This window comes from Varroa jacobsoni, unplaced genomic scaffold (genome assembly GCF_002532875.2).
Source record: "Varroa jacobsoni isolate VJ856 unplaced genomic scaffold, vjacob_1.0 contig02940, whole genome shotgun sequence".
In the NCBI taxonomy this organism is placed as follows: domain Eukaryota; kingdom Metazoa; phylum Arthropoda; class Arachnida; order Mesostigmata; family Varroidae; genus Varroa; species Varroa jacobsoni.
The window spans coordinates 8,380-36,209 of NW_019214916.1; the positions used below are offsets into that span (position 1 = coordinate 8,380).

General features: G+C 41.2%; 1 protein-coding gene across 1 annotated transcript; it reads left to right on the plus strand.

The window, feature by feature from the left end:
• The first annotated feature begins 147 nt into the window (after positions 1-147).
• On the plus strand, positions 148-27,830 carry LOC111272672 (atrial natriuretic peptide-converting enzyme). The gene is made up of 16 exons (XM_086973360.1): positions 148-351; positions 483-620; positions 2,106-2,238; positions 2,607-2,842; positions 8,042-8,184; positions 8,818-8,918; positions 10,096-10,200; positions 11,023-11,175; positions 14,106-14,311; positions 18,359-18,651; positions 19,438-19,526; positions 22,710-22,791; positions 23,023-23,130; positions 23,593-23,738; positions 25,766-25,897; positions 27,802-27,830. The coding sequence occupies exons 1-16, from the start codon at positions 148-150 to the stop codon at positions 27,828-27,830; spliced, it is 2,298 nt and encodes a 765-aa protein (XP_086829486.1).

The following is a 27,830-nucleotide window of genomic DNA, read 5'->3' on the forward strand; positions in this document are numbered from 1 at the left end:
GCGCGATGGTTACGCCCGGCAGCAGTGGAGGCTTCACTGAAGTGCGGCGCGACTACTGCTGGACCACAATGCGCACCATCGACTCTCTCAAAAGGAAGGCCGACATGTGAATATATGAGAAAGTCGAAGGGCAGCTAGTATTGGCAGATGACTGCTGGGCAGGTGGTTCGCAATCTGCTGCACTATACAGCGTTTGCGCTATTTTTGCCGCTTGCCGTTGTCTCTGTTCGTCTGCGATCACCATCAAAGATCAATAAGATAAATCAAGCCAAGGCAACGCCAGCTGCTGCAGCTGTAGCGGAGTTTGCCACTCGTAGCAGAATCATCGAGAACGGCAGTAACAGCGACAGGGTCAGCCGCTACAACGAAAAAAAACCCGCATAAGGGCATAACATCTCGTCGGACCAAATTCAGCCCACACCCTCCTGACTTTTGTCTTATGAAACAAGTTGCCATTGATATATATGGCATGCGTGCTACAGGTGGCCACAGCCGGACAAATAATCATGGCCAAAAACACACCGCCCGACGCCAATACAAATCTTAGTGACAAGCTGTTGTTAGATATGAATGAGGTGAAGCTTTACGCATACTCTTTCGAATGCACCCGCATCGCGCGTGTAAGCTAGAAGGTGGGATACTTAATATGTGACCAGTTGCCCCACCACGTAGGCTTTATATTGGGACAAATGGTACTTTAGTCTTTCTATGAGAGGGTAGTACATACAAATTTGTCTTCTTAACGGTTAATAACGTAACGCGTTTTACTGCCTAATTTCGGAGCGCATACGCTGGTTCAGGTTCGGAATACGCACCAGTCTTCTAAACAAACGCCTATCTTCAGTACAGGAAAGAGAACGTACAACATTATATGTGTTATTCAGTCGGTGTAAACGATTCCATGATCTATTTGTACATATAAAGTGGATACCTATAACGAACAATTCATTTCAGCCGAATCGGAATAAAGTCCGTGTAACGGTGCTCATCTAATCTATTTAATTTCATCAGAATCATATGGAGCTAGAAACGTGTTCGGACAAAGCGATCTAAGCTATAACAGCGGTATGATATTGGGTCCGTTAAGGTGCGTCTTACAGCTTCCATCTGTATGCAAAAAAACATATAAATGTAGACATTTAATTTTTTCATGTTTTTGTCTCATGTCATTGTTTTCGTTTCAATAGTAGGTCCTACGTAATCATAACACCTGCGGGAATTTTCTCGTTTTCAAGGACCACAATGTCCGCGCACTCAACCGTCCTTCATTTTGCATCGACTCTTGTTGGTTTTTTCGGCCGGATAGGTTTTTCGCAGCAAATAGGATCACATACAAACAAATAGAAACAACAGTAGCTGGACCGACTGCAGTCACAGAACTAGTCGACTTCATTTTCAAAATCAAGTGTAGCAGTTATACTGCCTAATGGATTTCAGAGACATTTATAAACAGAGTGGTGCGCGTGGCAAGGAATCCTCTGAACGGTGAAAGGCTCCTTCATGGACAAGATGAATGATTTACGGCACGCATGCTTTCTCACAGGAACCCCTTTTGTGGAAAGAAAGGCAGAGCAATTTTAGACCGGTTTTGGCACCATTTTCTGTCAGACAACTTTAAGAACAAGAAACTTGCCCGAGATGGAGTTAGATATCCTAGGGCTACGAGATGTGTGCTAAGGATCTGTGAAAACAAGACAGGATACCAGCAGCACTGAGCAAACGACCGATGCGGCTAGCTGTAGGACCGAATTGAAGTTTAGTGCCTTCGCCTGCATAGGCATCTCAGTAAGAAAGGGATTAAAGGAGTAAACTCGTATGAAGTTTCTATTGAAAATACCACATCGAATGTTTTAATCTGTGGCATGGACATTATTAAACGGCACCGCAAAGCGCCTGTAACCCGGCGTGTTGGCATGGCAAAAATTGGTATGAGGGATTTGTATTGTTGCATTGAGATCGTCGCGCTGGCAGTTACCGTCTCGATAGGTCAGAACATCTACGTGAGGTTCATATGAAGCTTATCATACAAGCAGTTGTTTACGGTGGACGGTTTATGTACGAAATACTTACGAAATATAAGCTACTTGCTTTGTCTCGCTTTTCAGGAACGTCGCACCTGGAAAGCATCGCGTCTGTGCCGTTTCTGTCTACGACATCGGCGGAAGCTGCTCATCGCTGGAACAATGGTCGTTGTTCTTATGGCAATTTTTTTTGCCATTTGCATTATTATTGCGCAGGGTAAGAAAATATAATTAGGCCAATAAAAAATCATTCAAAAATCAAAAAGTAAAAAAAAAATTAATCTTTACTATGACCGAGTCCTCGGTTTGGGTGGTAGAAAGAATTTACGATGTAAGAGAATATTTTACATTGCACTGACTTTATGATATAGTTAACCTTCTTATTTCGCCGGTCTAATTGGTCTAGGTCGATTTTTGAAATCATAGATTAGTGGAGTGGTTGAGAAAGACGTTATCACGAATGTAAAAACTTTAGTAATTGAATCATAAACGTCTCTTTTAACACTTGAACAGTAGAATTAGAAAACAGATTTGTAGCCGATACCATAGGCGTGCGCTTTTTTTTTCTTGCATAAATTTTATTAGCCAAACGTCGACCAGTGGAAATTGTGACTGTTAGCGGTGCAGTTCAGGAACTGTTCCAATACAGTTCAGGAACGTTCCTGTCCGCTGGCATTGGAGCGCTGTCTGGGTCGACGAACTGCGTGGCCCTGGCTGTACCGTTGTGTCATAAACACCGTGTCCCCTATTCTCACTCGGTACCAGGGCATGAAGCCCGGGCCGACGAGATCGCAAAATTCGAGCCAATGGTACAAGTCAAGGTTAGTTCTATCATGCGCAAATTTGTATATATAGTATATAGTAACTTGGTAACTATTATTGGTTAATTTGCTATAAAAACCGCTACTATATTTCTGTGCACTTTTATAAGCTACTTTACTTTCTTGTCCTCGGCCTAGCCCATTGGTTAGGCAATAACTAATGGATAAAGTATCAAAAGTGTAGTACACACGCCATAGATTAGATTGGTATGAAAATGAAGGTAGCCAGCGTAAGTACAGCCAAGTTTACAGATCAGATGAAGCTTACCTAAAACTCATGGCGTCCAACAGACACAAATATAAGGACATTGTGTGATAGAGCCAATGTTTACTTGATATAATATTTACACTGCAACTTGGGTAAACGGGATATATCTAGCAGATAGTAAAAGCAACTCAGAATGATAGTATTAATCGATCTCTTACCTTCTCAGGAACCTAACAAGCGGGTCACCGTGGCGAATACGGTCTACAAAAGCAATTAAATAATTACGCAATGAGTTACACATAGTAGTGGTCAAGGGTATACCTCATGCATTTGCCAAGCATTAAAAAGGAACGTCTAAACATTTTACATGCACTCATGTGTATAACGACAAAACAAGCAATATTTAGACAAGCCCTGTGTACACTTCTGAGCAACGTGAGATTTTATTCTAGATGTACATACATTCTTCAATCGTATCGTTTAAAGAAGCCAGAAGTCCTACATCAGTATCTCGTCAAAACGAGGTACGTTGTTACGCTTCCCTAAGCAAAGTTTCTGCCGGGAACTACTTTCATTAGTATGGGTTTACTCTGTAGCTGTTACCCCTCGAACCATATTGATTTTATTATCCACAACTACTGAGGTTGGGCTAAGGTGAAGCGGAAGAATCACTGTCGAGTGCAAACAAAAATGTCCGATTCTATATCAAAGGCCATTTAGATTTAGTGGAATAATCCTTGCTGGATTCAATACATGCGTGCGTCTTCAATGTTTAAAACGATCTTCGAGCTCAGTCGTAGAAGTAGACCTCAGCTCTGCCCTAATTTCTCTTCTGAATTCCCGTAGCCGCCGCGAAGCGTTTTTCCTTCAGACGTTTTTTGAGTTCTGGGAGATCATAAGGACTTTAACCTAGATAATATAGATATTGAGACAACACAGATGTCAAGTTTTTTTTCCTGCAAGGGACGTGGTCTGAATAGCGATGTGTTGTGACCTTTGCCACGACAATGCCGGTGCATCTTCGTGGTGAAGAATCCAAAACTTACCCTTTCAGAATTCAGACCTATTTTGCAACCAGTATTAGGCAATATTCTTAAAACTTTCTGGCAACACTTCTTAGTAAGCGTAGAAGCACTTTGAATGGAATAGCCTGTTCGATAGGAAGCATGGTTTTTGCTCTAGACCTTGCAGCTTCTCGGGGCCTGAACTGGCTTTTTAAACGACGCCTGTACTGCGTTTGCCATAATTCCATATTCACGTCTTGTCACCTGCGATGGCGTACTGCAGTAAATTCAGCTTTTATTTTAGGATCTTCGGACATATCTGTTTGCGGGCCTGCCTTTGCTCGAAACCCAGGTCCGTGCACAAGTCTTGCTGTGGATCTTCTCGCCTCAAATGATCTGCCAAAATGGTCTAACTTGACTCGTTAAAACGTCTGACGTTTGCGAGGCTCAAATTTAATCCGGTAACCTTTTAGCATGTGTTGTTTTGCTTTTTCCGCGAGCTGATTCAACTTGCTGTCCAGCAATAATAAGGGTTTTTTTTTTAAATCTATTGTTAAGCCATTGCTACCACCTGTACACTTGGTATCAACTTATAACCCGGTGTCCGAAAGCCTGCGAAATTTTCATGATCTGTAAGTGCTTAGTTTCGTTTTTCATAAAGAACATGATACAGGCCATCCAAGTCTATAGTCTTGTATTTAAAAAAAAATTCAAACACGGCCGAAAACCATCCAAAGCGCTTAAGGGGTACCAAGCATACAAATGTTCTGGCAGGCAGACTAGATGACGCTACAAGCCTAGTCAACGTTTAACCGATAAAAGCCAAGCGTTTTATCCGTATTTTTTTGACTCAGAGAATATTGGGTGCATGCACCGCGACTGCTACTACTCTAACAACTGATCTCTGAGGGAAGACTGCAGCTTCCACTGCAAGAAGAAGATCCTGGTTGCTGGCGATTGGATAGAGTGTCTTCCTGCGTATCGGTCCTCGTCTGCATATATATGTATATATATATATATATATATATGCGCAAGTGAGCGCGTTGCTTTCAGTACATACATCGACACTCTCTCTTTATCACGGGATTTACAGAAATGGGGTCATTGTAACAACTAACAGCATCAACCCCTCAGGACGTAGAAAAAGGCTGAAGAAAACAAGATCAGAGAAGTTATACTATAGAAACCGTATCATATCACATTATTGTGATAGACTATAAGCTCGTATCCTATATAAAAACATTTTATGTCCCCTTCATATATCCGGGTTACGTATTGCAATCTAAACTCAGTAATGAATGCGCCTTGGTTTTTACTTCCCTTCTAGCAAGCTTGCTTTATGTGAATCATATTGGATAAATATAGAGAAAAATGCCTAAAAGATCGAAACATGTCACTGCTTTACATCATCTCTAATGGCTACCTCAGCCCGCACATATGAATTTTGAAAAATAGCAAAACTCTCCAAATTTAAATGAGCAACAGCTTTAGATATTCTGCCACGGTTAAAAGATGAACATAGTAATTGCCCCCGATTTATTAAACGGCAGCTCGTTTATATTCAACATCTATCACTACTTATTATAGACATGTAGCGCACATAAGCGTTGCGTATATCGTAACCCCTTTAGCACTATAAAAGTATTATTAAATATGTATTCTATCATTTGATATGTAAATTAGAATCCATTAGAAAAACAAAAGGCATACTAATAGTTGATCCCGTTGCCGCTATTGTGAGCCGATGTGATTCTAAGGAGGTTCAGAGTAGCAAAAAGAGACCACTGGTCATGGGGCGATCATTGCTCTCGGAAACGGCGGCCTGGGTACCTCCCTCGCTTCCTAATAATTCGCAGCCCATTGCATCTAGTCCACGTACTTTCCGTCATTGCGAAAACGGCGAGACGGATACGGTGGCGCAGTTTGCCCAGACTTACCGCATCTGTCAGCAACAACAGATTCAGTCAGCAAAACGAGGCGGGGGGCGGAACGGGATTATGGGTAGAATTGCGGGAACATGAAGAATGAGCCGTTTGCACAGTGAAGAAGAACAGAGACGGGGCATGCTGTCTACGATAAGGCAACACAGCATAAAGCAGTTATTTCGCCTTCCGAGAACATAGCAATCGCAATGTTTACTCGCCGCTGCTACCTCCGCAATGGACTCGTCTTTCTTTGCGTCCTTCTACCGCAGGTCCTTGCTTTGTTGTCCCGCTGGGTCCATCGCAAGCATCGTTTCATCTAGCCTAGCAGCCATTATTGGCCCGGTGTTGTACAGCAACATCAGCCACCTCCATTGTCGGTGTTGCAACGGCGACCGGCCAAGTGAGAAAGCTTGACAGTAGGCAACCTACAATTGTTCCGTCGCAGAACGCTTTCGTTCCTCCTTTTGGGGGGCCCTCCATTCCCATCACCAAGCTTTGTTGTAGAGTGCACCTATCAGCAGCGGCCATTGATGACGTTGTCCACACGAGTGTTCCTCGAGTCCGTATACGAATCGTTTTTTACTGGCTTTACAGTTACCACTATTATAACGCTAAGGTTAACGAGAGACATTATGTCAGACGACTTGATAAAACGTTATTTTAGCTACGATACGAATTCAGTTATCACTGCCACTGCTACCATCAGTTCTCTTAACGACCATATTTTTACCTCGTTCTCTCTGCTATATATTATGCTGTGTTACATAGCTAGCAATATGTTTACATACACCGTAGATTAGATTGACGAGAAAATGTAAACGGTTTCTTCACATATCGAGCGGAAATGGTCCAATTACGTACCTAGGAATATGCGACCGTCTCGTTACCTGACGCATTAATTTTTGGTTAAGTACTTGCTTGTGTGATGTACCTATGGTGAAAATTCCTAGTTACTTTCTGTTATCTAATCGTGGTGTCGCTACCCTGATACTGACAGAAATTTAATAATACTCACTAAAATACACTCGTGTCCAGTATATACGAACTTCTATTATGATTACCTTCTAACAATGAAAAAATCGACTGCATAGGATATTGAGAGAAAAACGTAGCCGCTTAATAGGGACAGATATAAGAAGGGTCCGTGTGGATTGTTGTTGATTTTACCACAGCCAAAACCTTCACAAGAGGAGAGCGAAAATGAAAACTGGGCTGAAAAATTATACTGGATGAAGAAAACAAACAGATTCGAAGATAGTAGAATGAACTATGGAAGATATGTACGAAAACAAGAGGGGCTACTTATTCTATAAGTAGCCCCTCTTGTTTTCAAAGATTTAGTTTATTCTATAAACTAAACCTTTGGAGAAATTGAATCAGTTTGCAAACCTGCACGAGTTACGCACACTTAACTGTGACAATGATCCTAATGTTTTCATGGAAATTCTAAACGTTTCGTCCCATAGAACCCAAATCCGTCCGCATATCTCTAAACTATACATGCAGTATGGCAACTTGGAAATACTAATTCAAAACCTTTCTGTGGCCTACAACGAAATGATATAGGTTTCTGCGGGTGCTGGATAACTGCTTCGGAGTGAATCTGTACAGACAACGTCAGTCCTAGACTAAATTTCCTTTTTATCACATTAGGGTCCATTTAATTATGAGGAAGCTTTTCGAAAGGGGATATTATAGGGTCCTTTTGACGTTGCCTTTGTTTACAGTTGTTTGTATTTATTTACCGAAAAAAACAATGATGGCTTTAGATTCACTAGCGTTCACACGTTGTTATTAGGATTCATGCTTGTGATACTCTATAGTAAGTATTGAGAACACTACCTCGGCGATCTCTACAAGGGAAATGGGGAAAAAATTGCAGCAAGACGTTAGGAGGCAGTTAAATACGATAGCCATTCACAGATCACATGCAATTAATAAGAGCTCGCTTGTCATTAGAACGATTCTAGGACGCAAAGCGGAATTAGGTAACGCGTGTTATGCCTGGTGTTCCTAACAATGTTAACCTGTCAATTTCGTTTGTGCCTTGTGTTTTTTTCAGTGTTCAAAATTGTTAGCATTGTTCGTGTGTACAACACTGGCCCCTGCCTGTGTTGAGCGGGGTCGCGAAGTTCCGCCGTGCAAGTCGCTCTGTGAAGAAGTCATGCGCTCATGTTCATTCTTTATGGGCGTCTTCTCACTCAAGTATGTCACTCGTGCAGTGTGACAAAAACAAACCCATCCGCATGCATCTATGAACAAAGGCGGTCTTTCTTGTCCTATTCTAATGCGGCTAACTCTGTAATGCGTAAACTACGATAATCTAGTGATGTTTGTAGGCTTCGAACCAGTAAACATCCAATTCGCCCGTTTCGCAGAAACTTGAAGAGTTCACGAAAAAGGTTGCAATAACATACAGAATATACAATATGCAGAATAACTCGTACGTAAATAACATCGCACTTACCCGATTCAATTTTAGTTCGAACGCTAGAGGTATCCAAAAACACACGTTTGCATTGACAGCAAATGGATTTTTACGTGTCTAGATGCGGTACAGCGTTAGCTTCATTAGACCAGACGTATTTTCCGTGGGCTAAATATATCTACATGTAGTAGTCTAATCGATACTGACTTCCGCTATGTGCATTGCCGGTTGATTGATCAGGTGTGTTTGGTGAGATGCGGGTGCAATCAACAGACGTATGTATCTATCAAAGACCAAAGGATAAACAACGTCAGGACGAGATGTTTGTTAAGGCTTAATTTTAGGCATTGTTATTTGCCTGCATTTATGTAGATACGTTAATTTCAACCTATTATAATATGATATTACAGGTGGTCACGAATTTCCAACTGTACACATCTACCAGAGTCGAGTGACCGTAGCGTCTGCGTGGGAAAATACGAGATCGAAAAATTGCGGATGTCCAAAGAACGTAAGTGCTTATGTAGCCGGTTGTTAGCTTGGAAGAGTGCGCTATTTGTCTGTCCGATCCACTGGATAGGTTGCCGTGCCTTTAGCAGTTCTCTAACTTTGACGGCTGAGAATTGCTTTTTATGAGATATGTATGTGTAGTCTAATTGATACTGAGTCGTGTTGAAACAATCGTCAAACAGGGAATCTGATGCCGACCACTAAACGACAAGCAAAGTTCGCATTAAAAAAAATTTCATCTCTAAGGCAAAGGTCAATCACCTTTGCAGTCATTTCATCCTAATGGAACTCTGGATAATGATGATATGTCTTTTTATTCAATAGTTTGCTCCTCGTAGGCCACTGAATATAGATAAACTTTTATTTTCGGAGCATCATTATATCGAGACTGGATAAGGAACTCACAGGTACACCTGCAGATGCAGACGAACCGTTCCTGCAAAATGCGTTAGCAAGCCTTTTGGCAAAAACCATATGGCCAGTCACGTCCTTTTATGAAGTCTTTCACTGCGCGCAGTCAGTAAGCACTTTGTTTCTCTGTGTATTGTAGCTTTTTCTGTTTACGTTTTGTCTGGTGTTTAGGAACTTTAGATCTCTTATACAAAAGTTTACCGTCGCATGCCGCGTTCGACGAAAAGCCTTGATTAGGGTCTTTTAGCTTTTTTGCTCCGCTTGTTCTCGCCCGACGAATCGAACGAGCATAACGGGTAGCTTTCCTTAATCCACGTGTCGATACGCGGCGCCGACGTTAGGCGTATCGAATATGCCTATACAAATGGGTTCGTTGCTATTCTTCAAGGTGCCCAGTGCAGTCCGGACGTATCTATCTAGAACGTGCCTGGACCACATCGAAAGGACACGCTGCTTTATGCGCATGTGCGAATTGAAAGCAGGCACAGGTGTCATGAACAAAGAGAAGATCGCCGGCCATGTTTCATTCAAAACTACCTCATAACCACGTAAATAATGCATCAACAATGCCGCTGTTGTTAGTAGCACCCGCGGTATTGTATATACAGCCTCTAAAGCCGTAGGATTTACCGAACGGTTATATCCGCGCGAGTATTCAATAATAATAAATATTCTAAGCCAGTCGTTGAGGAACTTGGCCCTAACTGGCGGACGTTTAACTAGCCATTCAAAGCTGATATTAATATTTAAACGTGATCGGTTTTCAGGTTGCGACAATGGATTCCGATGTGACAAAAGTCGTTGTATCTCGAAGAAGTGGGTGTGTGACGGTCACTACGATTGCCAGGACCGATCAGACGAGCTCAATTGCAGTGAGTTTAGCTTCGGAAGATTTTTGTAGGGGCCGTCACCGAACCGTTATCCTTTGCCCCTTGCTGACGACTAGTTTAGTCTTTAACAGTTACACTTTATCGAGCATCAGCTTATGTATCGCGTGCATTGCTCAACTTAGAAGCGTTGCACTACCGTACGAAAGATGGGGGTAGTTGATAAAGTAGGATGTTTACGTTTGTTACCTTCCGATTTTCCTCCAATCGTCTCGACGTGCTTCGTCGTTTTTCGCTTACGTATTATATGCATCCTGTTTGGTCGATGTTCGTTAGCATCAACAGCTAGTTTCGAGTTGATTTCGTATTTTGTCTCCATATAAAATATATTGTTATTATCGTTTCGTCGTGTCCTTTTCCGTTAGTCCACATCTAGAATAGTTGCACACACAAATCCTTGTTATGTGTTACTTGTTTACTGCCAGTGTATGTACCAACGAAAGGATCCGTACTGATCAGTCCCATTTTTCATTGTGAACTCATCGCAAATATCCTTTGCTTTTATTGCCATTCAAGCGTTCAGACCGAATCAATCGATTTATAATAATGTAAACAACACCGAACACGACTTCACTATGCTACTGTAGTATCGAGTAAATATCGAACTGTACATAAATTTGCGAACGTCAGTTATGGAGCTTAAGCTTGGCTTGGATTCTATAACTTGAGGGAAAGTGGTGCGGTTGACGGCCCGTAGTTCGTAGATGTAGATCTTCGGGCGCTGGGGTGCCTTTGCAGAAAGCTATTTGTTCTCTGTAACGGCTCTCAGCGCCGCCCGAATAAGTGACGGACTGATTTCGGGCTCAGATTTTTGGGTGGACTACTTAACAGGTCGGTGTCCAGGAGAGTTCCGCTGCTCGGCGTCAGCATTCACTGGGACTTCAAGTGACTGCGTAGCCAAAAGCAAAGTGTGCGACGGAACCATGGATTGTACGGATGGCTCCGACGAGAGGCAGTGCCGTAAGTTTGCCCAGCTACTCGATTTTTTATTTTCAACTATTATCAATAACTTTGGTTTTTTTTCCACCCAAGTGCTGTACTAAGTGTTCTCGTCCTTCTTAACTAGAAGCTCGGCTTTGATCAACCACTTACATGTAAATTTAGTATAAAAAAACAACTTGATATTTTATATGACATTAAAATTAAGGCGCAGCATTTTTAGGTCACTTTACACATTGTTAATATGCTAACGTTTTCATCACTGCGAACCGGAAACACATTATAGAAAAAAAAAAACTTCTGGAACATCTCATACCCTTATTTTCACTAATTTGTAACAGAATAAATTATTAGACATATTAACGATTTTATTTATTGCTTTGATATTCAAAGGTCACATAACGAGGCGGTAATACGAGTGGCCTTAAAAGATCCATTAAGCGTCTATACTGGTGTAGGTACTCGGCCTTTTAATCTATACCCTATACGACGTACCTGGAACTCGTTACACATAATATTATACGTATCAAATCTCGTAATACGGGTAACTATACGCATCTATTCTCGAAGCACCGTGTCTAATGAAAACAATTAGATTCGACAAGATGCTATCATGTCTTTAACTCATGATGAATAACAGATTTCTGCATGCGACAAAAGGACCCTACCGGAAGAGTGTCCGAGCCCCGCGCACCCCACATTTGACTACTGGAGATAGGTCAACATGGTTGGCAAAAGTGAATGGCTCGCGGCCGAGGCGGACGCGATCGGAAGTAGTTGGAGTGGTGGCTCCCGCTCATTCAAACCTTACTTTCGCTCTGATAGAAGCTACAGTTAATATCGACATTCGTGTCCGGACAGATGCACCGGCTAGGAACCGCTAGAACACGTCAGTTTCCTTGCTTCTTGCGAAGGCTTCTTGGGTATTCATCCCATGATGGCCTGTTGATGCAGCTCAATTCCTATTCGGCGAATAGTAGTACGAGCACACGAGCAGCCAAGTTAACTCCTGACCAGTTCCCACTTGGCCTCCTCTTATGACGAGAAGAAGGAAATATCGTCGTATCGAAGGAAAGGAGCACAGTCGCGTACTTTCTCTCAAAACTTAGCTAGGGGTAATCTATCGATTACCCTGGCTAAGTTTTGAAGCGATTGGCCGTTAGGCAACCCCCTGAAGGGGAAATCTCTCAAGGAGAAGTCTCAATAGTCATCAAACGGGTTATCTCCAAAAGCTTGCTAGTCCTATACAAGTGGCTACGAAGCATGCTATGCTAACTCGGTGTTAAGAACGCCAACGCGGAAACAGTGCCAGGTTATTAGCCAGACAGAGTAACTGCCAAAACCAGTATAGCTATTCTGTATATTAAAATTGTGCTGTATAGTATAACTGTATAGCTGCAATGGTTAAAATCACCATCAAGTTTCCGAAAATTATGCCGGAAATATATGAAATTTTTGCGACTTGTTATATAGCTCCAATAAATAAGTAATTAATTATGAGATAACAAAAAACGACGTGAAATATCTAAATTATCTAAGAAGGACTTGTCGAGTCACGTTATATCTAAGACAATAACGTCTGTCTTCTTGCTGACTCTTAGAGGTGACACGAATCGTTGACACTTGAAGTTACCACTAACTTATGTCGATATTTGTGACAAAAAAAAAAACTGATATATAAATAAATTCACTTAACTTAATTAAAGACCGACTTTATTCAATCACGGACACAAAATTAGACATTATGTCGATCAAAATGATAACAATGGAACTGCATTTTTTCTTCTGAGAGAACGCATTTATGTTATGACGCGCCTCTCACAAATTATGGGCGAATCGGTTGACTTTATATTGTTCTTATAATCAATAGATGAGAACGACACGCGTTCGACCGAGATAAGCTGATCGGCCTGACCATACCCGTTTACATTTATGGAAAAATCATCGGCCCATATACGCATATATGTATCTAAACGCTCTTATATGCATGCATATGTTTTTGAGATATACCAATTGCGCAAATAGCTAAATCTAATTTATTACCGACGGTGCTTTTGCAAAAAAGTCAAGGTTTGTTGCGTACGTTTAGACATCTATTGTTATTTGAAGAGTTTAGCTGTCTGAAGATTTTTTGGATAATTGTCTTTGTATTTCTTTACCGTTCTGCTTGATCGGACAAGGTCCCTTTCAACAGCTCAAAGCAGTCAGGTCGATCAGTGTACTTTCATAATTTTTACACAGGTAGTAGAGAACTAGACAAAATCACGAATATGTAATATTAGAAGCTTCATATTTGGCAGCCTATAGTGCCTATATATATATATATATATATGCACTATAGGCACCTAGGCCATTCAGTAAAAAATTTTTGATTCTATAATGACCCAACGTTTGGGATACCTTTTTATACTTGAGATGCCCTTACACTCTTCTGAATCTGAGATAGCTCACTAGGATATCGTTACTCGGACTTTTAACAGGCGAGCTGTGGTGAACGACGAAAAATCCAAAAATTCTAGTGGTTTACAAGTATAAAATCTATCTCGAAATTGCAGTGACAGAGCCCTATAAACCTTGTATTCGGTGCAAATTTCACTGGGGACACCGAAAACCGCTGCTTCTAAAAATTTCGAGGAGAAAGTTTTGAGCTTTGAAAAGGAGTCAGTTACACGGAGCGCCATCACGCGACGGCTGAGGCACGACTGAAGGTTCCAGTACGGGCAGCATTTGAGAAAAAAAAGAAAAAAGTCTTGAGTTATAGCTAACCAATGCAAATGGCAGGCCGGGAAGATGAGAGGGCGGCCACCACCTCAGTATGCAGTACTGTTATACGAAGAGCTGGGTTTGAAATAATAAGAAATTAAATTAAGAAAGGCGTATCTTCATAGAGTTGTATCATTGTAGTTTGTTCGTTGAATAATAACTGAGTCCATGTCGACTCTGAATTCTAGTTCAGCTGAATCACCGCATGGGTTTTGTTGGTGAGGGTCGGCTGGAGTTGTTCTCCACAGCTGCTGGGGGATTCGTCCCGGTTTGCGCTGAGGAGTGGCTTTCATCAAGTGAATCAACCTCAAGCGGAAGAGGGGGCCCCCAGCAATTGGCCGAATTCGACTGGAGCCGAAACACCTGCAAACTTTTGGGGTACGACCAGGTTCAGGTAAGTTGGTCGAAAAATGACAAAAAAGCGATGTACGAAGCATACTATTTAAATGCATTACATATGCAGGATAGGTAACTATTGATTAGGAACGATGACTACGATAGATTGCAGAAGACCCTTTCTTCGTTTAGCTCAAATTTAATATGCTGAAAATGTGTGTTCAACGACATTGGCGGCGTAACTAAATTCGTTATTCTGTAGCAGTTTTAGCTGTATGTAAATATATAACTCTGAAGTTGTAACCGTCATAGTATGTAAGGATATGTACATAAGAAGAAGAATACGACCATTTCGTTGTCAGTTATGAAGCATGGTACGATTTGTGAGGCCTTTGCTTGGTCCAATAGATATAACATGTGTCGAACTTCTCTCAGTTGGCACGTGGAAATTTGCTTTTTCCACAAATCTATGAGATTATATTTTATTATAACATGTCTGAAATTATATTTAACTAGGATTGAACGAATTGTTTAGTAAACTTAAGTGCCAAATTAAACTGTAATAACAATATCACGGTGAAAGTTAGTTATTAATAATTAAAGTAGCGCAGTTAGTATTACGTAGCTAAAAAGTTACTTTCTCTGCAACAAATAATAATAAAATAAATATCTTATGACAGGACTAGTCTATAAAGCTCCTAAATATATTTTTGCTTCTTCTAAGAAGTGCTTCCCGTGTGAGGTTATAATGCTTTCAAGGTGGAATGAGGAAAACTTAAACTAAAGATAGCTCTCTTAGAAAATGGACATAGATACGTTGTTACATATCCAGCTATAAATAAACCAAGGAATCGTTGCATTTCGCTAGCGTATCCATATGCGAAAGGCTTGGGAGAGCGTACTATTTTTTTTTTAAAATAGGCCTTTGCTGTACATCGCAGAGGCAGAGTTGTTAAAGGTTTCTCATTAGATGCATACAGGGACCTATTAATTTTTCGCAAACATAAAGTACATAAGGTGAGGAGATTTTTTGCATGAATATTGCGTTTTTTTTACAAGCTACCGTGGTCTGAAAAAAAAAAATAGAAAAAGTGAGGTAGTAGATGATAATTAGCCAGTCGCGAACGCAAAGTCTTCAAAATCTATTGTGTCACGAAGAGAATAATTAGAGTATCTATTTTACTATCGATTTAAATATGGCATCTAAGGCGCTTGTAGCAAGAAGAGAAGGCAGCGCGATCTGAGCAACTTATGCGCTAGTTCTGTGAGTGTGTTATAACGTTAACCGCACAGCTTCTAGCGGCGGGGGGGGGGCGGGGGGGGGGCAAGTCCTTGATGCCATAGCGAAGAGGTAATTCAGAAAACTTGATTACGGAGCAAAAATAATCAAAAGCGTTAACAAAACAAAAGCTGACAAACATACATGAAAATTACGCTATCCAGCCAAACTATTAATCTCATAGGAAAAAATTATTGCAACGCAAAATTGTTATTGTTCAAACGCAGCACTGTTTCTGTTGATGTTATACTAGCTAGCTGAATCTACCTTGAATGGTCTTTGTTCCTTCTGCCGCTTGAGATACCATGAAAATTAACGCCACTCGACTCAAGTATATGTTTTTTTTTCGCGTTGTACCGGGGATCGTTCGGCCCGAAAAACCCTATACCGAATTGTTTAAATCACTTTGTGCAACGATCAACGTAATTACCATAAGGTGCAGGCGCATTAAGCGTTGGGTAGTAGACAACAAGATGAAGCTTATGCCACAATTTTTATAATACTGATTTATCTATTTTTTGTTGTGCTTTTTTTAATTGACAATAACGACATTATAGAGAAAAATTGACTGCTGGTAACAGTGGTTCATAAATATTTTCTGGAGATTTCCGAATTTTCTTCAATGCGTTTACCTTGACTAGGTTCTACATCCTTGCTCGCAGCGGACAGTAACTTATCTAATGGTTTATATGATTCTGTTTTTCTACAAAAGGGAAACGAGAACAATCCATACAATTGAATGAAGGTCATTTCTGTTAGCCGAAGTCCACATCAAGGTGGACAGCTTTTCTCGATCTTGTTGCCAGATAGCTGGGCACTATACACGGCCCACGGTCAAACTCTTTCTTGCTGTTGTAGTTACGCTTGAAAACACCAATGTGGGGATATAATTGTGCTTTATTATTACTGTGGTGTTTTTAATGGAAAGCCTGTTACATTTCACGCGGATGCGTGTGTATTTACTGTTGTGAAAGCTTAGTAATATCGATTCCACCAAGCTTTCCACCAAGTCAATACGTAAATACAAAAAAAAATCACTAAGTATAAAAAGTAAATTGAAAGTAAATGCTGTGACTGGACATTTGCCATGTTAATGTAGACTATCACTCGCGTACGATATGCGAGAAACGCTATGGACATCGACAACGATATGAAACTTTAATGTAATAATTTTATTTGTTCCGTTTATACGGACAGGTATCGTTGATACAGTCTTGGCAACGTGACAACGATGAAATTATAATCAGATGTTTTTTCTGAACTGGGCAGTCTGATACTAAGGTACGGAACTAATTGATTCGGGTAAAGTTATAGAGAACGTTTACGAAACTCGCTAATTTGGTACTTAATTTGAAAGGAGAAAAGGCTGTGAAAGCTATATAGAACATTTCATTCGAAAAATTTAAAAACCTAAACACGACGCTGAGGTGCCATTAGGATCATATTTATTAGTATGATACATCATTTGCTGATATCGATAGAAAGCGTCTACTTTCGGATCAATCTATCAAATCAGAAATCAGATCCATCCTTTACAATCAACTGCTTATCATAACATACTAATATAGACTATACAAGTTACGGGCATATTGCGGGCGGAACACGTAAACCACACAGTTGGCGATAGACTGTTTTTCGAGCTCATAGCCTCGAACGATGTTAGCTAGGGGGATCAGGAAGCATAGTTCTCCGCCATGTCCTAAATAAGGACCAGCTTGCTGTTCAGCGGTAGCCTGCAACACGCTAGCTTCAAATCAAGGCCCGTTTGTCGCTAAGTGAATTGCTGGCACCATCGTGTGGGTGGCGTGTGGGAGCGAGAAAATGTTCTATATATCACTAGTTCTGTTTACTGACTGTTTTATTTCATTATGGCGCCTTTCATACCTACTATAGAAAGATGCGACCAGCCTATCTGTCTTACGATATCGTCGGCACGATAGCTTCACTAAGCTATTTTAATGTTTCGGTAAAACGATTAGTTCGAAGTAATTTCGTCAAAACACCCTAGTTTTTACTTTAATAAAAAAGCCAAAAAAGAAAACCAACAGCAAACATAAAGTGCTGTGTATATCTAAGGGTAATAAGTATAAAAAACTAAACGAGTATTCAATATAAGGCGAATGCAATGAGTACCTTTAGTCTACCACATAATGTGTGGAATTCACGATGAGTGGCCTCGCGTACAGGAAGTCCATCATTTATTCATTTGCCCTAGGTGGTTGACCTTAACTCTGTCATGTGTTGCATCCTGCATGCCCAGAACCTTGCGGCGAAACCCTTGGCCAAGCTTCCGTTTTGCGTGATTTAGACATTTTATTTGCCCAAATGGTTACAGTTGTGCGAACTCTAGTGATGATGCTGGCCTAGGACATAATCGCGGGATTAGATAAGGACGCAAATCACACTTGTGTATTAGGCGTTATTTTCCACAAGTAGAATTTAGATTAAGGCTAGATTAGTGGGGATAATGGCGTTCTACAAAGCACATGCCAAATATCAGGACGAGTCATTTAGGCAGGCTAACTAGCCAATATGCTAGACATGAACACATATGTAAACAACACAATAAGAAAAGGATTAGAAACCTACCGCCTTTCGGCCCTGAAGTACTACTTTGAGAAACGTGCGTCATACTTGTATTAGTGGCTGCAAGTACTAGCTTTAGTAAATGCCTCAGTTGTCATTGCAGTGATAACAGCAAGATTGAAGATAGAGCTGATATTCAATATCGGGATTGACACTTGTTTACTTCTGCTACTAACAGACGATAATGCAACGGTCGAAATTAACCGTTCATTATTCGTTTTCCGTTACCTTTTTTTCTAGGAGACAAGAATCAGAGATGATTCACCCTCCATTGCGTTTATCGGGGGTGTGGGGCATCCCCCGTTAAGATTTAATCCTTCCACACGAAACGGAATACATTCTGGCCCGGCCATTCAAGACGGCTCAAACGCACAAAGCCCCCACAATTATCCTGGCTCATACAGTAGCTACAATCTCAACTCCATGGGCGGCGGCAGCAGCAGCAGCAGCAACAACAACAACAACAACAACGATTACAATAGCAATTTAAATAAGCACAACATCGCCAGACAACCTTCCGCCAACGACCTCAGGTGCGCCGTTCGTAGCAACAGGCTTTAGACTATTGGCCGAAACCAAAAGCTACAACGTAATATTTGTAGATAAAAAATAAAATTCTAGCTAAGCCAAGCTGATAGGCCGCGCTTTTTGTTTGGCTGCATAAAGCTACTAGTTAGCCCAAAAACATACCATTTTCTATTGCATACACATTGAAACAGATGCTTTGAAAGCTTCTGAATAGCTGAATTACGATACCTAAATTCGTAATCGCTAGCTTGAATCGATTATAGGTTATGTTGCGCTATCTATCGGCTGGTTCAAGGTATAGAAGGCACAGAAACTCAAATCCCCGGTAATGCAGGGCTGGAACAATTGGCTGATCTTCGTTTGCCTGACCTGTACGCTGACTGAAGCGGGCCAACGAAATCACGACAACTCTTCTCTAGAGCATAAATTTCATTTATGCTACTCTTAACATCCATTATTAGGGGAAATAGGCATGAAATCAATCGGTAGTAAAAGCCCAATATATTTATTATTACAGAAAAACAAAAAAAAATAGAACGGTTCATTTAATAGGTCCAATTTCCAATATGGGTTTTTTGTGCATATATCGAAAAAAGTAAGTAAGTCCTCCTTCTTTAGCAGAATTTCTTGTTAACGACACTGCGTAAAGCTTTACTCGGAGATTTTTAGCAGACCAAACCGGGAGAATGCATTATTAGATCTCTGCATGAAGTTCTTCTAGGAGCAATTTAATTTAGTTGCGCTGCAATTTCCTATTATTGCTGTTTTTCTTATTATTCGTAACAAAACAGGAAGTTCCGCAAGCATCTCTTCGACCGCCAGAAGGAAACTGCCTGCGCCTCGTCGGGAGTCTCCGTCTATCTGAAGTGCACCAATTTCTGTAAGTTTCAAATAGATTTCGGTAGTGGAAATATCACTATTCTCATTAGCCTGATCTTCGGTACGGCACGCTTTCCATACAAAATTATCGGGTCATAGATAGAAATTTAGATTATGTATAACGAAGATGATATAATTATTGACTAGAAATCATGATCTATATTCGCTGCACTCTTTTTTCATTACATATAATAATCTACACTAAATGGATTCTTGTACAAAGAATATAGGATCTTTAAGTTTTGAGATGATCGCCATTAAAGAGACTTCTGTCTCTGATAGATAAAATTGTTAAGATTAAAACGTAACGCAATTAAATTGATCGCACTTTCACGGCTAATTATGTACGTGCGTATATAATAAACCGAGACCACGGAGTAAGCTTGGTGACAGACCACGTACGATTAATTAAGTTGCCGGACGGTGACCGCGGAACAGCGAGCATCGCAGAATAGTGTGTGGACACGGGGGCTTCTGCCAACGACGATGACGAGGTGACTTAGGCCTAAAGCTTGTGGAACAACATCGTAAGGTGAAGGGCAGACAAATAACTGATTTGATTTACGCGTCGAATAGCGCGATTGGAAGATGCGTGACCGCGTGGAGACTCTTTAATAAGCCCGCTTTTTTTTTACGATGTCATAATTACACACACACGCGGATACTCGATCTGGTATTACGTAGAGCCAGTATGCCAGTCTAGCCTGAATCGAGCCGGATAGAACAGATAGATCAAAAGCGGGGATGACACTTGAGCAGGACTTTGACGCAGGCCCGCTAAACCAGGCGGCTTTCAGGACATAAGTCGAAAAATTCGGCATCCGAATGAAAGGGTTGTGTAAAAAGCCAAAGACAGCTTCTTTGAGAGGGATAAACAAGCCCGTAAAAAGTAAATATTTACGTAATAAGGCAGTAAGACTTGTTTCATGTTGCGGATATAGTTTGGATCTTGAATCCGTGCAGAGATGTACCTTTTGAGACAAAAATACCTCCCTGCTTTATACCAAAGTCGGTATTTCCAGCTAATCGATAACGCCCGCAGGTACTGCTATTCGCTATCACAGAAAGGCGGAACATATTCATAGACGTAGTTATTCATGAGTATTCTGAAGGATTTAAGGCAAACGTTTGGTCGACTGCAGGTACGATTAGACACGTGCAATGTAGACGTACAGGTTTACCAATCCCCTCACGAGGCAAACTGGTCTTAGAGAAAGGAGCTGAAGAATGATCGTAATACGTAGAACGAAGTTCATGCGAGTGAACAAGAGTCCTTATTTTGCAAAAAAAAAAAGGTATCGGTAAGGCAATGAAGAACTTTTTTTTGTCCAACTCTAATTACTCTTGCTGTTCGTAATGCAGTATGTTCATGTACTAAGCAAACTCTTTTCTTCGCCTATACTGAAGACTATTCCAGGCTCCTGGCAGCTCTAACTATGCTCCGAAGCACTTCGTATCCACGGTCATCAGCGGTTTGTTTACGTCTATATGATACATGGTACGAGGTTGGCATTGTAGTATCTAAAGAAAGACTAAATTGTTGCAGGTATTTGTCTTATTCCAATAGTCAAGCTCTCCAGCTATGCAGTCCATTCATCCGCTTTAAGTGTGTTGACAAAAAGAAATTCATCTGAGATAGCGAAGTTTAGTTGCTAAAAATTCAGATTTCTTTTTATTGTTGTATCCAACCGCAATATGGCGATTATTACTATTAATAGTAACGCTTGGATAACCAAAAAAAAATTGTGTGTGTGTGTGCGCGCACTTTTAAAAACACTTTTTCCAAACTATTATATAATGTGTTATTAATCGTGTGCAGTTGACACAGAACCATTATTTTGTAATAGCTGTTTACTATACGGCGTAATCCTTTCTCTTATAGTTATCTCTGGAGTCTGTCTTCTCATTGGGGACACACTGTTTTGTTCCTAGCATGTTCTAATACTTACAACTTCTCAGATGCGGATTTTTTAACCTAAATGGCCTAAATACTCCTGCTTTCTGAGAAAAAGTGGTCAGCTGGATTTCCTCCTTCAGAGATCTCTTGAGTCTTCCAGGATCCGCTTTAAGTTAGCATCAGTACAATACACTTTCGAACATAACACCGTACGAAGTCCGTTACCGCTACTGGTAAAAGGTTGAGAGTACCTAGCATCGTTATACGTGCAAAGACAGCTGTGGCTCAGTACCATCCTGACCAGTCCTTGGGCTTAGACAGCTGTCGCCTCCCGGCCTCATTAGTTCCGTATTTTTGCCTGCTGGATGATATTTTCTCCAGCTTCATGTTAGTGCTATAGGCAGCTAAAGCACTTTTTAGGTTTTCCATAACGTCCTACATTGCTGGTTCCTGCGTATAGGTCTTCGTGCATCACTAGCATAACTGTCCTCCTATTGGATGTATGTTAGGCAATCCGCCTTCTTCGCCAGATGCTCCTCTTCCATCTGCTTCGGAAGTCTCGATTTGCATGTTTTAGTGCTACTTGCATTCGTATGAAGAAGCATGAAGTGTCGATGGGGCTGGAAAGGAGAAAGTCTTGTAATTTACAAGGTCTTGTCCCGCAAGCTGTCCTGCTAATTTGTCTCAAACGGTATATATCCCCGTGTGTGTGTTAGTGTTTGCCATGTGAACGGTTCGGCCGGATCAACAGTAAGGCGACTATATATTTTTACAGCACAAGCATCTTGCTAAATCAATTCGTTGACGATTCTCTAACGCGCCGCACACTACGAAAAAAATAGATCTATCAAGATTCAGACTTTACCTGAAGCTTTTTCCGTCTTAAACATGAAATTTGCCGTATAAAAGCTCGGATGCGCATAGACATGCGTGTAAGTATACTTCAGGGTACATGTACGGCTGATACTCTGTATTGCTGATTTACTCGTCTGAGCTTACCCGATTTCGAAATTTCAAGCCACACATGACAGGCGATCAAATATATTCTCAGCCCAATTCCCGGCTGTGAGCCATCTCTCGTTCTTCAAATTATACATTTATTGCGCCTTATATGTTCTATGGAACCGCCATCCGCGTAGTTCCACTTGTTCATTAAATGAGTGTGAAGAGCTCTTCCAGAATGGTGAAGCTTGGTCGTAAAATCGTTTGTGAGTCAGGTAAAAGAGGATACTTTAATATTTGATGCGTTTACGTATTCGATATAACGTTGTTGTGTTTTGCTTACAGCCTGTGGTCGTCGTGCGGAAGATATGCGTCTCTCAAGGCCACAGTCACGTATTGTCGGCGGCAGTGAGTCACCTCCAGGACGGTTAGTCTTACCAAAGTTGATTTTTACATTATTGATACAGCTATGTTGAACGATACTAAGCAAAGGTCCTAGTGTCCTTGTTATTTGTTAACTATGAACAGGCAGCCAATATTCGTAGCAATGCTATCGGCAAATACAATAATATTATTCATTTACCATACATCAAACACTGATTTAATTTCTCTGTTTGACACTGATTGACATCTCTGTTTATTTTTGTCTTCTTTAAAGCTGGCCGTGGCTTGTAGCTGTGCACGGCGGCAGCGATCATGTGTTCTTCTGCGGGGGCGTGCTTATCTCATCCTGGTGGGTCCTGACCGCCGCACATTGCGCCGGGAAGTAAGTGCAGTCAATCCTCCATCTCCAGATGCCTTTGACAATTAGAGGCACACATTATTGACATAGGTTAATTATGGCCTTGTGTTTTGTACCCCAATGTAATTTAGACAAACTTCAACTTACCTAGACTAGGAGGCTTTAACTTATACGTATTTGAGCAAAACTCAAAATTATATTTGAACACAACGACGCGTTAGTACATTTCTTATTTCACATACAATTAGCCGTTTTGTAACTGACCCCATGCTTATGTGCTGATTCTGAGTGACCAACTTTAGCAACATGAAATTATTACAAGATAGCCATGCTCTAGTCAATAGTGAGGCATTTTTACAGAAAGTATTATTACAATAACCGTCAGATATACCTCGCGAGTTCAAGCTTCATCGGGCAAAAAACATAAAATTATATACCTTTGAAAATCTTATATAAAAGGCGGATGTACAAATCGATACATTACAGTTCTACTGATCCCGCCGGATGGCTTCTCCAAATGGGTATGACTCGGCGAAACTCTGCCCAACCCAGCTCGACGCAGTCGAGACACATCCAGGCCGTTGTAAAGCACCCCGACTTCAACAACGCCTCGCTGTACAACAACGATATAGGTACGCTGTCCCCAGAAGCCTCGGAACAATAGTAGCACTATCAGCTTTATAATAGAGCAGACTCACGTTTGCCTACTAAGTTTCTCTTTTTTCATTTAAAAGCAAGTTAGGCGTCGCAAACAAACGCTGTGCTATTTGTATGGGACCCACCTGAAAAATTTTACGATGAGCTGTTACAACCGCCGCGTGGCAACGACGTTAAACGTTTCTGTGATGAGTGTTCCTCGAAAATTTCTTACATTTTGTATGCCAGTCCTAGACGTTGTGCAAATGTTTGGAAAAAGCGAACGAGCGCTGGACAAAAGAAGGCAATTGGGATTGTTGTCGTTAAGCTCGTGGCGCATACGGTGGTAGCGATAATGAGCGAAGGCTTTTGCTTTCGCTTTCTATACTCTAACAGGCTCAAAAAACATCGCTTTGGAGGAGGATGCATAGCGCAGGCGATCTGAAGCAGACTTGTCCAGAAAAGAAGTTTGTCATTGCTTTGGATTTAGCCTTGCGACCAAGCTATTTAAGCGCACACAAGACAGACGGTCTTAGTTACGCTCGAAACGAAACAAGGCCAAATAGAACAGAAGCTTAACAGCGGTGATTGGGGAAATGGGAAATAGGCCTTAAAGGACGGCAAGAAGAGAGACATGCGACGAAGTGCAAGGGTTCGTAAGGCCACAAAAGTTATGGGCATGTGAAACGCTACAAGTCGATTGGCTGTAGTCACCTTGACAGTCGTTTTCCCACAGTAACCTCTTCTTTATTTTCATCCAAAGTCACTAATTGGCCTTTGCATTTTCCCTTGTGCCGCCATTGTTTGCACACATGTACAGACTTACTCAAATAGGAGGCATGCACATACAAGGAGCGTGCACAGTTTGCGAAAAGTGGACGCAGCGAAGACGCGACCACCTCATAGGAAAGCGGAAGCGGGAGCGTCCCTACGTCCGCGCACTTTGTCGTCTTCGAGTAGCGTGTTTCTGTCATGAAGAGATACGCAAAGAGGTCATGAAAGAAGCCCCTCTGATGAAGCGACGATACGACCAACAGCTGCCGGCTAGTGTTGGATCTAAATATCTGGAAAGGCTGAGAGAAACGTTATGAGAGTGTGGGGAATCTGAACAAAGCTCCACTACAGGGCAAGTTGAACAAACTGCCATCTAGGAATAAGAGTTTACAAAGGAGCAAAGGGAAACACGACATTTTTTGTTATTTCCTCGAGTCAGAAAACGAAACAGAAGCAGCGTCTGCAAACCAGCGCGAAGAAGAGTAAGGTCCGGAATATATAGGACGGGAAGGGAGCACAACCAAAGCTGCAATGAGATGGCAGCGTGACGTGTGCAGGAAACTATATTAATGGCCATAGAAACGCTAGTTGGTACCTTCGTCATTCAAGCTTTCCTTTTTCCCTGCCGCAATATTCGTACAAGCAGCTGGAACAGCGGCTGGATCAGATCAAAAGAAGCAGAAAATGAGGTCGGTCCAACTCGTGAAGTCTATGCCACTGTTAATAAACCAGCTCACGTTATAACGAGTGCACATTTCATTAAGCTTCACGTATGCATGTAAATATAAGGTAGACACAAACTAGTTAGACGAAAAAAAAAGTTTTCGTTTCTACTCCGAGCTGCGATGCGCGTTCTTTGAATAAGTTGACGCTAGACGTTCGTTTGTGCTGACCCGGTCATATATTTGCTATTGTTGTTAGGCGTATAGTCGTGAATAATTGCATGCAGATTACGCCTGCATGTAGTTAGATGTAATCTGCATGCGTTTGTTCATGCAGACATGTATAAAAATAAAAGAGCACGTTTCAAGAAATTAAACGTACCTAAGTTCAAAATGTGCTTTTTAACAATAAATGACGACTGGGCTGTAGGCGACTAGGCAATGTATATATGTATATATATGTGGTCGGGCTAAAGAGCCCATACTTTCATGAAAGCAAAAAAATTAGGTAGTTGGTGAGAACTTAAAGTTCATTAACTTTGTCAGTAATTGAATTAAGTAAATTATGACGGTTTGGCGTCTTGTAGCGCTTCTATTGCTGTCGGATCCGGTGAGCTTCGACGACTTCTTGCGTCCACTGTGTCTGCCGCCGGAGGAGCCCCTCGCGCCGGGAATGACTTGCACCGTCGTTGGTTGGGGTAAATCGCACCACGCTGAAGGTAAGTGTCTATGTAAGTTCTTTGTGCGACTGTTGACACCTCGCAACAGTTACTCAAATATACATCACTGTAGCATAGTCAGCTTGAAGCAGTACGCCGATTGCATGTTAGAACGTCATGTAAAGTGAAAAGTATCGGTTACGGCTGAATTTGTGTTTGAATGTCTGGTTGTTTGGCATACTACCTAAAGCCATTACTATCCAAGATCCAAACTTAATATAGCTAAAGCTTCTATCAAAATAACTTCAGTGCCAATACGTGATCAGAAGCTTCTGTTTTCTCGACCCGAATAGCCATTATTTACGGCCACAGTAGTACGTTATTGACTTTCCGTGGACCAGTCAAGTAAACACCGCAAACCTGTCAAAATGATAATCCTCTTCATACTTGTCTACATTGTCTTAGTGAAAATACGACAATGTTTTAGCGAAATATCTAGGCTTCTATATATGGCACTGCGTCTACCTTTGGAACCTGGATTATTTGTGCGTTGTATTATAATGTGATGATAAAAAATGGTTGGTCGTAGGATCTGTACTCAAAAGGTAAGCGCGCTGATTCTTAATAATGTTTATCACATCCGACACCTCATCAACGCACATCAGCTCACGTTTTCAAAAAACAAAATTGTGTTAATGGGAAAGGGAGCTCAGTTTTTTAGAAGGGCATACAGCACCTTACGTATATCGCAAGCTTGAACTTCGTAAGTGAGCGGTAACTTCACTTCAATCTCACACTTATCATGAGCTTGCGTTTTTAAAGATAGACAAAGTTCTACTCTCCCCACAGATCTCTTGGCACGAGTGCGTTCGAAAATACTCGATATTATATACACGACAATATATCATTTACCTCAGCATATTTCTGTGTTTATGTGCGACGACTCGCTTGAGCTATTGTATGTGACAAGCACCGTCTACATAGTATTTGTAACGTATCGCTTGATCAAAATCTTTTCATAATGTTCGCATGTTTCTTAATAGGTGTTCGTATTAATGTTTCCAGTTACAGTCGCCATGGTACTTTCTGTCCTTTTGTAACACCTGATTGCAGAGTAACAGTAGCAGCCTTAAAGATCAGCTAAAATCACCCTCTATATTGAATAAATCTATCAAGCTTTCAGAAAAAACTTAACTAGCTTTTTTTTTTTGTAGCTCTCGATCGTACTTCTGTTCATGTCATTGTCGCTGGCACTTACGAGTGAGATGAAGACGGGCTTAGATGACACGACGTCGTGAAGCCTATTCAGCTAGCGCTTAGCACACCTTTATCCGGCTCTAATGAGGTCCCTCCAACTTTCTCTTTCTGTGTTCCCTGTTGTATTGGGTAGCGATTTCAAATGAACGGATAGATATGAGGCCACTTCTCCTTGTCGCGGCGGCGTTAAAAGCGAGTGCGTCCCTTCAAAGAAAAAACAACTCTTTTTTTTTTAACGCAATTTAATTAATTTAAAGGCAAAGAGACGAATTAGGGTCTTGTAATGCGGTCTGAGACTCTGCGGGCAATTAAAAGCTGTTCCGTTAAACTCTATGATCATCTAACACTGTGTCATCGCTGTTTTCAAGGTGCCTAGACTTAGACGACTGGCTATTTTTACGTATGTCAATTACGTAGAAGCTGTGCGAATTAATTCTCAGCTCGAACCGTTAATGCACTGCGAAGCTGATCGCTGTCCGGCGACATCACTCGAATTCAATCCCATACATTTCTTTACACTTAACCGAACATAGTGTACTCTAGCTTGCATATAAAACTTTTGTTTCTGCTTCAGTTATTCAATGAAGATATATTATGGATAAAATATATCGAAATCACTTTTGTATCGCCTGTCCCAGAGATAAGGCCGTGGGATAAAAATTACCTAGAGGAACTATACAACTAAAGAATCCCGTTTTTCTCTGCAGGTACTAATGATGGCAGTGTCGAAACCTAG

Coding starts and splice junctions, on each gene's coding strand:
- LOC111272672 (XM_086973360.1), top strand. CDS start 148: ATGACTGCTGGGCAGGTGGTTCGCAATCTGCTGCACTATACAGCGTTT. Junction 2,843..8,041: donor AGCCAATGGTACAAGTCAAG/GTTAGTTCTATC, acceptor TGTTTTTTTCAG/TGTTCAAAATTGTTAGCATT. Junction 22,792..23,022: donor AGTGAGTCACCTCCAGGACG/GTTAGTCTTACC, acceptor TCTTCTTTAAAG/CTGGCCGTGGCTTGTAGCTG.